The 15,432-nt window shown below is 35.9% G+C and overlaps 2 protein-coding genes across 5 annotated transcripts; both read left to right on the plus strand.

Moving 5' to 3' along the window:
• The first annotated feature begins 3,306 nt into the window (after positions 1–3,306).
• LOC113739925 (protein TIFY 6B-like) lies at positions 3,307–7,097 on the plus strand. 4 transcript variants are annotated; one of them, XM_027267344.2, is made up of 7 exons: positions 3,307–3,572; positions 4,823–5,037; positions 5,256–5,551; positions 5,644–5,734; positions 5,818–6,154; positions 6,273–6,333; positions 6,599–7,097. In XM_027267344.2, the coding sequence occupies exons 1-7, from the start codon at positions 3,500–3,502 to the stop codon at positions 6,717–6,719; spliced, it is 1,194 nt and encodes a 397-aa protein (XP_027123145.2). In that variant the 5' UTR covers positions 3,307–3,499; the 3' UTR covers positions 6,720–7,097. The 4 variants fall into 4 exon arrangements, with proteins under 4 accessions (XP_027123145.2, XP_027123144.2, XP_027123146.2 ...); XM_027267343.2 differs by having other exon boundaries at positions 3,366–3,581; positions 6,599–6,799; XM_027267345.2 differs by lacking the exon at positions 3,307–3,572 and adding an exon at positions 4,557–4,695 and having other exon boundaries at positions 6,599–6,799.
• An 874-nt stretch (positions 7,098–7,971) lies between these two features.
• On the plus strand, positions 7,972–13,922 carry LOC113739815 (TPR repeat-containing thioredoxin TDX). Its single transcript, XM_027267155.2, has 12 exons — positions 7,972–8,225; positions 8,403–8,436; positions 9,131–9,286; positions 9,386–9,473; positions 9,562–9,642; positions 9,748–9,812; positions 9,956–10,096; positions 11,598–11,714; positions 11,806–11,859; positions 12,102–12,155; positions 12,702–12,732; positions 13,337–13,922. The coding sequence occupies exons 1-12, from the start codon at positions 8,113–8,115 to the stop codon at positions 13,663–13,665; spliced, it is 1,263 nt and encodes a 420-aa protein (XP_027122956.1). The 5' UTR covers positions 7,972–8,112; the 3' UTR covers positions 13,666–13,922.
• The last annotated feature ends 1,510 nt before the right edge of the window (positions 13,923–15,432 follow it).

The raw sequence follows: 15,432 nt of genomic DNA on the forward strand, positions 1-15,432 counted from the left end.
AATCAGATCTTCTTAATGTCAATTTGAAAAAGTGGCACCTATTAATGCACAAACAAATGCTATATTCTTCTTCAACTTTCTTTAAGAAATAAAATCGATTAATTTAACTAACGATAGATTTTGTTTGTGATTATGATTTTGGATTTTAATATGAATGAGGGGAGTTGTTGGACTTATTAAGCTTCTTTCTTTAACATGTCATGTGGATTCAAGTCCATTGATGTGGCTGGTTTTCTTCTTTCGGAATTGTGCTACTAGGGTTTCTAGTTTGGGAATGCATTGTTTGCTTACAACGTTTTATTATATTTAGAGGTAGAGGTAATTAAACAGTAGTATTATACATTTGTTTTAGCTCTCCAATAATTGAGAAATGAATTTTTAAAAATCCAGCATAAGCAATTACTTGCCACATTAATAGGCCTAGCCATGTTCATATTTATTTCATTTTTTTCCCTTGTTGTATTTCTCTTTGCTTACATGCTAATTGAATTAATCAGGGAAGAAGAAGCAAGAAGTTGTATATTGTGGATAGAATTTCTAGTGCACAATTTTAAATTCCTAAGCCATTAAAGCTTTAATTTATTTTTCATTTGTTCAATTTCTCACAAAGCAGAATGTGAATGAGTCCTTTCATTTCTGATACTTCCACAAATTTTGACGGAAAAAAAAAAAGATACTTCCACTATTTTTTTTTTTTTTTGTTAGCAAGCGACCAAACTAAACAAACTATGATATAATTTTTAAATTTTTTTCGCTGCAAGTGAAGCTACTGCAACCCAAGGATGGGCTTACCTATGGCCACTGAGTCATGTGGTTTCCACTACTTAAAGAAGGGACCATTTATGCCTTAAGACTTTAGTCCGGATGACGGGAACAGCTGACAATTAATGCTGCTTCCATTGGCACGAGACATAAACCTGATGTGATCGTAGTTGACCAAATATGTGGTAGTCATGGGTCGTTCCAATGCATTATTTCACATGGTACTCATAATTATGAATGGTTCAATTCAAGCCTTTGATTTTGTTCCTTTATTTTTTTTTAAATCAAGAAAATTAATAATGATTCTTTACTTATTTTCTTAATTACACGAACTCTTGATTTGTCGATCACAGGTGAAACCCCTTATTAATTAGGTTGAGTTTCATTGTCAACTATGCCTTCACCTTTGATTTTGTTCTTGCAAAATAGAAACCGAAAATACAAACCAATTTTTGTATTGAATTAATTGAGCTGAATTTGGAGTTAGGAAACTTTGCTTGACATTCCCTATTCCAGCTTGCCTTGTAATAGGTATATTAATTGAAAAGAACATAAAACGAACAATAGGAGCTATATAATGCACACAAATTTTAAAAGATTTACTCACTTGAAGTACAAACATGTAACATACATTACCCGCTTTGAAAGAAAAAAAAAATGCCATCCCTAGAAGTAAAAATAAAACCTGAGTAAGGATTACTACTCTAAAAAAAAAAAAAAAAGTAGATAGGCAAGGGAAATGAAAAGAAAGGCTAGAAAAATGACTGAAATCAAGTTAGTATCATTTATTTGATCAACAAGAAGATTTTCTTTAGAACGTAATCTTGGTATTTTCAGGCAGCTTGTTTTAACTCAATTAAGTAACCAAAACCAAGAAGAAACATACAAAGGATTCCCTCTGAAATTCAAATGAGTATCCATCTTTTAAGAGTACTAAATTTCCTCTTTGAAAATTTGTTTCACAAAAAAAAAAAAAAAGAAGAGAGATTAAAAGCCTTAGTCCAGCCCACTTTTGTCTCTCACTCTCTCTTTTTTTGTTTTTATTTTTGGATAAAATCCCATTTTAATCTGTGAAGGGCTAATTTCTTTAGGGATTGAGGTTGGACCACCCGTGATTGGTGATTGACATCTGGTGAGCGGAATAATGCGGGCTTGCCAACATCAGCGTCTCATTCGGATCAGCTGTCGACTTGGCCGATGTTTCTCGTGGTTTGTGATTTTTTGCTGGGCGCCTATGGCGTTTGTGCACCCCTGCACAGCAAATCAGAACGTACTCACGTGTCATTCCGCGTGTCTTCATAGACCTAGAATCTAAGGAAACTGAGGCTGCACGTGCTCGTTCACCGGGAACAAACGGTAAAATTCACCGGCTACTTCTACTGGTTAATTTAATAATTTTTGAGCCCGCCAAATTACCTGTCCAAATTTTTTATATGGGAATTTGACCGACTGCTTTCTCTTTTTCCTTTTTTTTTTTTTTTTTCTTTTCCCGTTTTACCGTTTCTCGTGTACAGTTCATGATAACAGATAGCGTGACATTATTGATGGTCTAGTAATTTTGGAATCCGAAACGTGTATGATTTTGTAAAATTGTGATTACTAATTCTTTTACTATTCATGTTGAATGATTTATTTGATCCCCACTTCTTTTGCTATCCGAAATTTTTTCATGATAGCTATTTTAATAAAAATAGCATGAGTGTTCGTAAAATTCATTAACTCAATCAGAAGATAGGGTAAATATGTTTTTTAATTTATAATAGAGTTGGCAAGTTAAAATGTTTCCAAAAACATTTGTTAAAATGTTTTTAATAGAGGTCCGAAAACATTTGTTAGTAGTTTTTTTACAAAATTGAAACTAAATATAAAAATTGGTTAAAATGTGGGAATGGTGTGGAGAGGGGATGAAAAATTATTTAAAAAATCGTTATTATATCAGTTTCCATAATTTTAAGTATGTTAGCTAATATAGTATGATTTTCTATCAAATATTAGATTTTTAAATTATGTGAAAGTAGGCCTCTCACTTGAAAATTAAAGTCATACCATTTCAATAATTACATATTCGATTTGAGCTATAGATGAAAAATATTATTATATATTACACAAAATTCTTCCACCGGATTCTTCCAGTCAAGCCTATCGATTTGTCACTATTTCTCGAGAAGTAGAAATATTTACAATTCCCGTATAAAAGTTTGAATTATCGGAAATTACTAATCTGAATATGTAACAGTAAGATTTAAATTTTAGCCTTATTTGTTTGAGTCCAAGTCTGAGCTTTGCAAATTTGTATAGCCATCGTCAACGATACACAAACGTTGACTCTCACTATTCAGTCAGTAATTTCTCCTTTCAAGGTATACTATAAAGAGTAAGGACGAAACTACGTCCATGGGGCCTACCTATCTATAACAGGCTATAGCCGGTCCACGGAGAGGGAACTATCAGACAAATCGCTGACTCAAAAGCTTAATCATAAAGTTTGAACGGCTTAGATTTGATCTAGAATCATTGAATTATCGGGATCATTTCATTTTTCACATTCAAATCACAATCTCGACTTCATTTTGTTTCCCTCATTTTTCATTTCCTCCCTTCTCCACCATAGACAGTAAACAACAAAAACCATTCCCTCAGCAGCCAAAAGAGCCAAAAAAACAAAGGATCCCAGATTAATTCTCTCATCTTCTCACACAAAGGGAATATTTTTTCCTAGATTCTGTTGATTTAAAGAATGGAGAGAGATTTCATGGGCTTGAAGACTGCGACGGTGAAGACAGAAGTTCCTGAGGAAACCACAGATTCAGGTAGTCCATGTGAGCTTTTTATGCTTCTCTTTTATCTTCTTTATCATATGAATTTGCAGTTTTTTAGCTGACAGCTTGGTTTGGACAAAGGAACATAAGATGCCTTATTGAAAAAAAAAAGGTGCTTTTGTCTAAATTTGTTGTAAAGAAACCAACTTTGAGCAAAGTCGAGGGGACATTTAAATCAAGAAACCAAAATAATACATGGGTTTTCAAGATTTCCTTTGATTCTTGCCTGTATTTTTAGTTACAGATTTCTCAGTTGTCAAAGGGTTTGGCTACGGGAACATGTTTTCACTGTTGACTGTTATTCTAAGCTGTTACTAACACTCCTGTTTTATTGAGGTTCAATAAATTGCAACCTGAAGACATATGGTGGGGTGGTTCACGTTTATTAAGAAAATTCAAATGGAGAATAAAGAATGAATTTTTATTTGTTGTAGTTACCAGTGTAGTTGTGGAAAGGTGGAGATTTCTGGTTGTTTTCTTTCGTCATCATCTTTTCCACTTGGTTTACTTTAGCACAGTTTCCTTTGGAATACTTTATTTCCTTTCTTGTTTCTTGTGTTAGTTAAATTGTACATTAGCTAACATGCACCTCATGAGACCTTTGATTAATGTTGTATGTTATTATATTGCAAGAAGTTGTGCCTTCCAAGTAAGTCGTCTACATATATATATTAAACAATCGTGCTTCTGTTCTCCTACCGAAAAAGATGTTTATTTTTTTAATAATGATGCCTTTAATAAAATAATCAGATTGTAAACCCCGAAATGTTTAATTGCAATATCTTAAGTTGTTTTGACCAGAAGGGTTTCCATATTCTTTAATTAATAGTTAATATGCCTTGATGGGTATAACAATTGTTTATTATAATGCGCATGAGATGCCTAGTTATTCATATTTTATATGTTGATGAACATGTTCATCTCCCCTTTACAGCTGCACTCATCGAGCACTTTGAGTTCTTTATTTGAACACTTGAAGAATACAAATATAAAAGTGGTAATGAAAGATTATATAGGTTACTTTGAGTCATAGTTGAGGAGGCTTGGCTTCTCTTCTGTTTGTTTCTCTGAACTTTTACTTCACCAAATATACTGCTTAGTAGTTGCTTATTAGGTAATTTTACACCTAATAATCGGTATGAAGATTCTTTTTTTTTTACTTTTAAGTAATAGGTATATTACTTAGCATTTCTAACGAAGACTAAGTTGGTAATGATTTTTCTTGTGTTTCAAATCTGCAGCTCCATTGAGAGGTTCAACGATGCAGTGGTCATTCTCGAACAAGGCTTCTGCCAACCCTCAGTTTTTCTCTTTCGAAGGTGCAGGTGCAGGTGCAGGTGCAAAAGATGATAAGCCTAAAACTGGCTTTGAGGCTCTGGCAACAACTGGATTAGTGACAATAACCACTACAGAGGCTGTTGACTCCAGTCAGAAACCTTATTCATCCGTTGTGCAGGTTATCTTTGTTTTCCTTTGCCAAATCTTCTTTTGAACTTTCAAAAAATTGTATAGTCCAAATAGGCACCCCTTGTAGTCTTCATAAGTACAAATCCATTTAAGTTCAAAGCTTTGATAATACAGATACATTTAAGTTCGAAGCTTTGTGTTAAACACATGATACTTGAATATCTGCTTTTCTCAAATGCCTATTCTGCTTTTTGATTGGTTTTTCAGAAAAATATGATGATTCTTGATAAGCAAGGGGGAACCCACTATACTGCAACCACCTATCCTTCAAAACCTTTTGATGCACTTTCAGTTCATCGTCCTCTTGAAGCTAGAGGAATCCCACTTACCACGCAAACAAAACAAACGGTTTCAGTAACTATGCCCGCCCCTGTTCATCAGTACTTTACTTCTCCTGCTGGACAGAATCTGATTGGATCTACAACCCCTCAACCTCTTCCAGCACCAAGTTCGATTCCAGTTGTTAATTCTGTGAGTCCGCTAGTGGGCTCCACCGAGTTACGGTATATTAACTGGCATTTACCATTTCTGAGGTAGTAATTGTATGTTACGAATGTTGACGGAAACGTAAAGTCTGATCTGCTTTGTTCTGCAGGAGCACTTCTAAGACCTCAGGAGCTCCAGCTCAGTTGACCATATTCTATGCCGGTTCAGTGTGTGTATATGATGACATTTCTCCTGAAAAGGTTACAGTTGTTACCTTTATCCGTTAATTGATGCTTTTGGTGTTTGTTTGGTTATTAACATCTCAACATGTATTTGGATATAGGCTCAAGCTATAATGTTATTGGCTGGAAATGCACCTCCAGTGCCTTCTCCCCCAGTCCCGACTGTCGCTGCAGTACCTGCAGTTCCTATATCTCCAGTTCAGGCACCCATGGTTAGGCCATCCATTGTTGAGAGCTTTGCTGTGAACCAGTCAAATAATGCAAAACCATGCATTTCAAGCCCCATTTCTATAACCTGCCATACTCCGGGAAGGTCTGTCATACCGAACGATGCAACTGCAATGAGAACAATTGGGACCCTAGCAACACCCAGTAAAGGGGAGCCTTCCAAAAATGCCAGTCCATTAGGATCTGCCCCTGCTTCCCTAATTGCATCAGGTATATTCTCTTGCATTTTTGTGGACTTCATGTGCCATTAAATATATCTTTGTAATTCTTGTGTAAATCCTATGCTGCGAACTTGTTCATAATACATTGCAAATGTCCATTTTTAAAGCTGCTGTGCCTCAGTTTCGCAAGGCATCATTGGCTAGATTCTTGGAGAAGCGCAAGGAAAGGTAATTATCGATTTTCCTTGGGTTATTTGGTGGATAAAAATCATTAAGTTAATACAGATAGAAATACTTGAGCAAGATTGGTGGATAAAAATCATTAAGTTGTTTGGTGGATAAAAATGATTAAGTTAATACAGATAGAAGTACTTGAGCAAGATTGGGTAACCAATTGAATATGGATATGGCTGTGTGTAGAATTGGTAAAAGCAAAACGTGGATTAGAAAGCTGGATTCTTGCATCTCAATTAACATATTTTGTGTGCCCCAGGACATTGAGCGCATCACCATATGCCAACAAGCCATCTGAAGAATGTGGCAGCCCTGCATCTGGTGGCAGAAGCATCTCTGTCAACTCTTCTGGCTCTTGTCCTCTCCCGGCCATCAACTAGCTTTGCGTGGAAGAGTGGGAAGATCCGATGTAAGATGGCCAAAAGTGGGGAAAAAAAATGGAAGCATAAGCTCAAGGAAATGTAGTTTTGGACAATAATACATGTATTTATGTTGTATTCTTTTGGCTTTTTTTTTTTGTGACAGGTTAGATGTGATTTTAGGTAATAGTATTGTATTGCGTTGTAATAGGGCCTTTTTCATTTGACCATGTTCAAACCAATTAATGTTCATTGATAGCCACACTGTAATATATAGTAGTTTAGTACTACAGTAGGAGCCTACTGTTGTATTCATGTCTTGGAACTTGAGGTTGGAAGCCCTGCCCCATCCTTGGTTGAATAGTAGTGTTTCGTGCGCTTTGTAGCACCTTATTGTAATGGAGGATTATGGAAGGAGGAAGACTACAAGAGAAAATGCTCGTTTCTTTGAAGATTACAAGCAGAAAATTATTCTAATGGATTATGGAAGACTGCAAGCAGAAATTGCTCATTTCTTTGAAGATGAGCTGGATAGAAATAAAAAGAATGATGTTGTCCATTGAAGCAGCTTAAGTCTTAGTTTGAATGGAATTAAATTTAACCGGGAAAGAAGAAGCCTTTCAAAGTTGCTAGACGCCCTGGCATTTAGGCAAGAAGAAAGAACATATATTGAATTGAATTCTCTCCTGTACAACCACCCCAGTTAATGTTCTTGTTTTTTCTTCTGAATTCTCAATTCAGCATTGTCCTCTCCGTTCCTTCATAGAAACTCATAAAAAATGCAATTGTAAGTTGGTTTTTAAACATAAGCAACAAGGTCGACTATATATGAACATGTGAAGCAAAATAAAATCGAAGGATAGAATCAAAGGATGAGTAGTGATGGGAAAAAGGCTGCTCAAACCTTAGTTCACAAATTAAACCAAAAAAAAAAAAGAAAGAAGAGAAGTCGCTTGCAACTTTCCCAAGCTGAACACTTCATTAAAAAATTCTAATATTATCAGCTACCAATACTTATAGCATTTAGAATATTTAGTGCTAAATGTAGACGAAGACGATTACAAAATTCTACTGGCGTTATTATCACCTGACAATGCTTATAATTTACTGTTTGAAACGCACACAAAGTTACCAAGGACACCCCTTTTATCTTGGCTTAGTAGTAAGATACGTGTCCCCCAAAAAAAAAAAAAAGAAGTGTTAAGTACAAGAAAAATTTTTTTTTCTTGGGGTGCCAAACATTTATTAATTATTTGGGAAGGTTAGTAAATTTACCACAAAATTCCAGAAACTGCTTAAATTTCGTCATCTTAACTAAAAGCGCACGCCTCGGGTAAAATTGTGGTTATAGTAGTCCTCGGTGCTGACGAAGTTGGACGCGGACGAGAAAACGAGGAGACCATTGTTCTCAGTAATGGAAGCAGCTGAAAACCTCCAAGAATTAAAGCTATTCATTGAACAATGTAAAGCCAACCCTTCAATTTTACACAACCCTTCTCTTGCCTTCTTCAAAAATTATCTCCAGAGGTAAAGATTTTGTGCTCGATATACCATTTTTAACTGAATTACTAGTGTTCTAATTGATCAAGTTCATTTTTTTTTCTATAACATTTGTATTGGGGTTTTGGGTTTCAATCTCTGGTGGGGTTAATTTATGTAGAAAAATTTGATCTTTTGATTTATTTATTTATTATTTTTGTATAGCCTTGGTGCCCGTGTTTCGCCTCCCGCTAAATCAGTAAGCCTTTTTAATATCAGTAGTTTTGCTTGTTTACTTGCTCAAATGTCAGTCACTTAATTTTTTGTGAAATTGTTCATATGCGTTATAAAAGTGCATGAATTTTGGTTGATACAGTAAAAGTTGGCGTGTGCAATTTTACTATGGGATAATGTCGACAGAATGAAACTGCTACAAGAGTCCTGAGAATTTAGTATACGGGAAAGTGTCATTTTGGTTTTATATATCTTACATCATTTGCTAGAATGCAGAATTTGGTCATTTATGGTGAACCATTTCGTACTAGTTTGTACGAGGCTCTATTTAATTGGTTTATTTTACTAGCATGTTCTTGGAGGATGAATGCATTTGTGGAAACGTCGTATGCAAAATTGGAGACGGAAGTCTTGAGAGACTAAATTATTTAATACCTCCAATATTTGGGTTGGCCGTGTTGCGCAATTTAGAAAAAGTTTCCAACATGTAAAATGTGGACTATGGATGGAAATTAAGTTACATTCCGACTGAACGTAGCTTTGTAGACTTGACATCGTATAAATCCATCAATAGCATTGCATGAGTTCTAGCTTAACTAAATGTATATTCTTTATGATTTATTACGTAGTTTTATATGAATCCCTTGTTGCCGTAGTTGGATCTATTCAGATTTTGTATGCATTTTCTTTTTGCATTGACAATGGAGAATGCTGTATAGGAGACAGATCGGGAGGACATTTTAGATTCTGGAGAGCATTGTGATTCCAAGAAACATTCATCAAGTGCAGAAAATTCAGATGAAGACATTGTTGAGTCTGATCTTGAATTGGATGATGCTGATGTTGTGCAGCCTGATAACGATCCTTCGCAGAAGGTGTTGGGTGGAAGCACTTACCTGAGTTGATATACGTTGTAGTCATTAATCTTTCCAATGTATTCTGTTATTGGAGATATTATTCTGTTTTTGTAACAGATGGGAGATCCCTCAATCGAAGTAACTGAGGAAAGTCGAGATGCGGCCCAAGAATACAAGTCAAATGCTATAGATGCAATTGCTAAGGGTCTGTTTCTTTGCTATTGCTACCTTGAAACGCGTTTCCTACTAAAACTGCTATGCATTATTTACCATAGTAACTATTTTCCTTGTAGGTAAGCTGAATGAAGCCATAGATCACCTAACTGAAGCTATTTTGCTGAATCCAATTTCAGCAATATTATATGCTACTAGAGGTAATTCTCATGCATGTAAATCACCTCAAGTCCTTGTAGTATCTTTTAGGTATTCTTGACATATGATTTTGATATTGACCGGAAATGCCATTATACATGTTTCAGCTAGTGTTTTTGCTAAGCTGAAGAAGCCAAATGCTGCAATCCATGATGCTAATGCAGCGTTACAGGTATTCCACTAGATTTTAATATATATCTTTGGCATTGAAGTCGCGTTGATATTTGAGTTGAACATTATTGTGATCATTATTAAGTTTGGGGAGATATATTTAGTAATTAAAGACTCGACTAATGTTCTGACTAAATTCCTCAGATCAACCCTGATTCAGCCAAAGGTTATAAAGAACGAGGAATAGCAAGGGCTATGTTGGGTTTATGGGAGGAGGCTGCAAGTGATCTGCGAATGGCATCAAAGTTAGACTATGATGAGGAGATTAATATTGAGCTTAAAAAGGTAATTATCTTGTCTTACTCGGAAATGCTTCATACCTTTGGATGTCGATGTATTTCACCTTTTACAAAAAGACATATGATGCAATAGAAGTGCGATTTGGATGTATCAAGCTGCTCCACTTATGGTTTGCTTCTTTCCATAGAGATAGATGCCATTCATAGATCTCTTACCATGTCAAGCCCTACAACAACATTTGGGCCTGAGTTCTAGGCTTTATGTAAATCTCCTTGTAATCGAGTTTGAGTTAAGATTGGTCCACTTGCACCTTCATGGAATAACTGAAGCCCAAATTGCAACTGATAGACATATGTTTGTTTAGAAACCTCATAAATTTTCCATGAAAATATGTTTTAGATTAAGTACCTATTTATTTTCTGGCAGACTGAATTTTATCCCCACCGTTGATCTTTTGAATGATGGTGCCAGGTTATCATTAAATAGCTCACATGTTGTAAAGAACCCTAACCTCATTTCTCTTAGATTCTCTTCTTTGCTTCTTGCCTCCTTATTTATCAATAACGGTGACCGGCTGAATCCTACTTTTTTCTTGACCAGTATAGAGCCTGTATCCACTTCAGATTCTGTCTATTTCAGCTCTTTCTGATATCTTATTAGGAAGAGGTAATTAGTCCCTTTTTTTTTTTTTCAGATTTTCATCATGCTGCTTGTTGAATTTTTGGGGGTTTTGCATTTCCAGTTTCATTGTCTGTCTTTTTTTAACTTGTTATAAGATGCTATCACATGAATTTGAATTGAAAGCTATGACTCAAATGCTAAAATTTGTATGCTTAATTGGGCCAGTAAGTAGCAATTTTCCTGTAAAATTTTTGAAATCGCTGTTTCTTTTTTCATTTGTAAAATTTGTCTGACTATTTTCGTTATCGTACGTTTTGGGAACAACGAGACCAGATTTTCAGATGCTCCCTGGGATGTGTTGTCAGGGCTTGTTATTTGTTCCTTCTGCTATGTAATCTGTCTTAATTGGCATGACTTTTACTAATTCAGAGATTATTGATTCTGGACTTGAAGGCTACTTATTGTAGGAGTTTATACAAATAATTGACACTTTGGTATCAAGAATGTTTCCATTCCGATTGATTTTGAGAGATAATGTTGGTGACATTTTTAGCATATCTTGTTTCCCTTTCCATCAGTTGCAATTTGTCGTTTATTTGGAGTTTGAAATGAAACGGTACAAGTTTATTGTAGATCATGAGAATTCTGGTTCGAGCTTGTGCTGTCAACGGTAACTTTAGTTGGAATTAGTCTGTTCTTAATTCCATTGTGAACTTTAGAAAAAGATTGTATACCATTAAGGTTTATCTTTTTGAGTTAGATGCGTAATGCATTGGCTTGTCAATAGCCGGTTCTAGTCTGACCTTTTGTTGTTTACATTCAACTAATCATGTTTTCTGATTCCCCCTTTTCTTTGCCTTTAGCTCCTGCTTTTCCTTTCATATTCTGCTACTGTGAGTTTCCATGGATTAATTTAAAATTGCAGGTTGAACCTAACGCCCAAAAAATTGAAGAGCATCGTCGAAAGTACGACCGCTTGAGAAAAGAAAGGGAATTGAGAAAAATGCAGCGTCAGAGACGATGGCGGCGAGCTGAAGCCCAGGTTAATATTGAAATTTTTTTTTGGGATTAATTTTAATCCTCGATTTGTAAGTTTCTTAATGATCATTTTGGAGCTATGACTTTTACTGCAGCCTTCCAATGAGAAGGGCAAGAAGGTGGAAGAGCCTTCTGAAGCTGAAACCTTGGTGAGTTTCTATTCTCCTCCTGTTGTGCCAGTTTGTTTTCTGTATCATGCCTGCGCATTGATTAGTAGCTCGTAAACACCTTCTGCAAAATTTGTTTCTTTTAGGCTGTCAGCTTGCTGCAGTTTGACTTTTGTCTTTGAGTCACATGTTACACTACAGAAATATTTTTTTTTAGATTAGTTTTAATCCTTCATTGGTTAGTTTCTTAATGATCTTTTTTGAGCTATGACTTGTTACTGCAGTCTTCCAATGAGAAGGGCAAGAAGGTGGAACAGCCTCCTGAAACTAAAACCTTGGTGAGTTTATATTCTCCTCCTGTTGTGCCAGCTTGTTTTCTGTGTCATGCCTGCTGTTTGATTAGTAGCTCGTAAACAGCTTCTGCAAAATTTTGTTTCTTTTAGGTTGTCAGCTTGCTGCAGTTTGACTTTTGTCTTTGAGTCACTTGTTACACTACAAAATAGGCTTTTTATACCTGCATTAGATGATTGTTGAATGTATCACACAGTTTATGGGATGAGAATTGGTCAAGTCGTTGTATGTATGGCTATAGATCTGAACTCTGAAGTGGGTCTAGATGCAATATAGAAGCTTATTCTCTGCAAGTGTTTCTCTCATATCACATTAAAATTTTTTTCCTTCCATGCACATATATTTCATGAATAGTGGAATTAATAAATACAGGTTACAAGGCCATAATATTACAAAGTTTACATAAATGCAATGAAGTACCTTTAACCTTCTTGCTTTTTCCTATATATATATATATATATATAAACACAGACACACACATGCATATATATCTTATCCTAGTTTAAGGTCGGTTACCATTTTGCTGGATGCAGGATCCTGAAGCTGCTTCTGTCCTGAAAGATGGTATGTCTTCTTCTATACCATTTTCAGGTTGAATATATAACTGGTGTTGCTTATGTCTTGAATGGTGGTAAATATTGGTTTTTCAAGTGTCATTCTTTAATCATCTCATTTGTCCAGTGCATCATATAAGTAGCTGTTTGCTAGCATAGCTTGGCAGTTCTGTGTCTTGTACGACTCTAATTGCACAGAGAGGTGTGTTATCATTAGTTGTTTAGACAAGATTTCTTTTCCTAGCACTCTGCTGGCATTGGCAGAATGCATGATTTAATTGTCCCTGTCACTTGTACTATCCTTGAACTGTTACTGTTTGCTTTGTTGATTGGCTTCTTACCTTTACTTTTTATCACGATAAATGTTCCATCTAGTGTCTTGTAACTAAAAGTGGTTTAGTTTCTTGCTTTGAGCACTAATCTTCCAATATTCTATCTTGATAACATAGATCACATTTTCCAAAGTTTTTTGGATATGCTGCTTTAGGTCCCTATCCAGTTTACTTATTGGTCCTGTCAAGTTATGATTTTACTCTGATGCTCAATTGGTAATTTAACAGCCTGATTCATTTGCTGGAATTTGTGTCAACTTTTTTCTTCCCTCTGATTTACAGGACAAGTTATTGGGATCCATTCTCCGAAGGAATTGGAGAGTATGTTGAATGCTGCTGCAAGGACATCCCGGCTGGCAATTCTGTATTTCACAGCAACATGGTGTGGCCCCTGTCGTTACATTGCTCCTATTTATGCTAGTTGGGCTTCGCAGCATCCAAAAGTAGTGTTTCTGAAAGCTGACATTGATGAGGCTGTGGATGTTGCTATAAGCTGGAAAATTAGCAGTGTTCCGACATTTTACTTTATAAAAGATGGAAAGCAGGTTGACGTGGTTGTTGGTGGTGACAAAAGCTCACTTGAAAGGAAGATTGTTCAGTATGCTGGTTGAGAACCAGGGATGTACAAGTTGCCCTTTTTGTCTCTCTTGCTCTGACTAGTTGAGACTTGGCTGACATGATGCAACCAAGCTTTTAAAGTGGTCATGCTACAGATCATTTGGGCATATTGACTGATACTTTTTGAGGTTTACCTCATAATCTACCAGACTATGGTAGGAGCTAAGAGTGTGTAAAATATATTAACTGGTTCCAGTAAAGATTTGTTATACATTAGGCAACTGTTGAAAGCTGGTGCATTTTCTTTGTCCTTGCTGACTCTTGGTTTTTGCTGTTTTGCAATAACACTAGTCAAATCTTTTCTTTTGGGCTAGTTGTAAAGGGATTCGAACCTGCAACCCCAGATAGCTTTTCTTTTGGACTATTGATCTGAAGCTCAGATGATTCATTTGAACTTCAAATCAACTGTCAAGATCAACCCAAAGTCAGCTGGGCCGATCTCGGTGTTAAATCCTACAAAAGCACCCTAGGACGGCAAGTCTCGCAACGTGAAATAAACGAAAATGGGCTCTAGTTGGCCCAATAATCTTGGCGCGTTTTCAGGAATCTGGCTTCTTGCTGTAAAATTCGTGTACTTGACTACTGATAATAATATCCTTCTACAAGAGAGGAAAAATGGTAGGGATATTATCTTCCAGCATTGTGTTGTGTACAAGGACAAATCATGTGAACGTCTTTTAGGCGTAGATGCAGAAATTTCTGTTCATCAGAAACGATTGGTGCACAAGTAAAATTCTCAAGATCTTGAGGATGTAAACCTTGCTGCTGATTAATCAATTCCTTTAAAAAAAAAGCAATCCTTCAGCTCTGATAATTGCACCAGCACCAGTTATTAAAAAAGAAAAGAAAAGGGCATCAACCAACATTCAATTTCTTGTCAGTTGTATTTTGAAAACTATCTTGAACAGACGACAGAATCAATCAATGAATCTACTCCTCAGTAAAGTAGGGGCCAAAACCCAAAATGGAAAGTACTTTAATTTGACTAATTTCACCCTCACTTGGCCATATATGTAACGACTACTAGGTTGAGGCTTGAAATTCTGTTTTCTAATAGGATAACCTGTCGTCGTTTTATACGTTAGATTGACCTATTCCTGCTGTTGTATATAGTAGTACTTAGTGCCAAACAATGCATAGTGATTTCAGACAATTAGAAATCTTTTCAGAAAAGAACTCATCATGTTTTGTGGATTTGACCATTCATACGAGAGTAAATTTTTCAAACCCTGAATTACGTATACAACAAGTTGTTCATGATGAATGATTTCTACAGACATATTAATTACTTCTTGTTGCATGGCAAGTGATTTCTAGATTTTTTTTTTCAAGCTGATAGGATAATGAATTATGTGTATAGTCTAATCATCATTGGGATGGATACAAAGAAACCTAAATGCTTTTGCTTCTTGTTGTCGTCTACTTTGCTTCCTTGTGTCGTTGGCATGGCCGGCTTTGCGTAGAGAACCTCTCAAAAAACTGGCAACCATCTTCTTCTTGTAATATTCTTCACGTCTTATTGTCCAAGAATTCTTCCCCCTCTCCGCTCTCGTCTTCTCACCACATGGACTTAATCGAAACCCTCCACCACCAACTTTCGCAAACATCTTCCTATAAAAAAGCCTTAATCCCTCTGCATTCATTAACAAACTTGACCAGTTGAAGCACCATTAATGCAGAGGCGCATTTTAGTCCGAGATATTGGTCCGGTTCAATCACACTCTGCTTTCGACCACTTTACTCGATCCCACGGTCTGATT

The sequence above is a fragment of the Coffea arabica genome, chromosome 4c, assembly GCF_036785885.1.
Source record: "Coffea arabica cultivar ET-39 chromosome 4c, Coffea Arabica ET-39 HiFi, whole genome shotgun sequence".
NCBI classification, from domain to species: domain Eukaryota; kingdom Viridiplantae; phylum Streptophyta; class Magnoliopsida; order Gentianales; family Rubiaceae; genus Coffea; species Coffea arabica.

What these genes read in the sequence shown, in the direction of transcription:
- LOC113739925 (XM_027267343.2), top strand. Translation starts at nt 3,500, where the DNA reads ATGGAGAGAGATTTCATGGGCTTGAAGACTGCGACGGTGAAGACAGAA. An exon ending in CTTATTCATCCGTTGTGCAG is followed by an intron (nt 5,038 to 5,255) that starts GTTATCTTTGTT and finishes TTGGTTTTTCAG; the next exon opens with AAAAATATGATGATTCTTGA. An exon ending in TGCTTCCCTAATTGCATCAG is followed by an intron (nt 6,155 to 6,272) that starts GTATATTCTCTT and finishes CCATTTTTAAAG; the next exon opens with CTGCTGTGCCTCAGTTTCGC.
- LOC113739815 (XM_027267155.2), top strand. Translation starts at nt 8,113, where the DNA reads ATGGAAGCAGCTGAAAACCTCCAAGAATTAAAGCTATTCATTGAACAA. An exon ending in TTTCGCCTCCCGCTAAATCA is followed by an intron (nt 8,437 to 9,130) that starts GTAAGCCTTTTT and finishes AATGCTGTATAG; the next exon opens with GAGACAGATCGGGAGGACAT. An exon ending in TTAATATTGAGCTTAAAAAG is followed by an intron (nt 10,097 to 11,597) that starts GTAATTATCTTG and finishes TTAAAATTGCAG; the next exon opens with GTTGAACCTAACGCCCAAAA.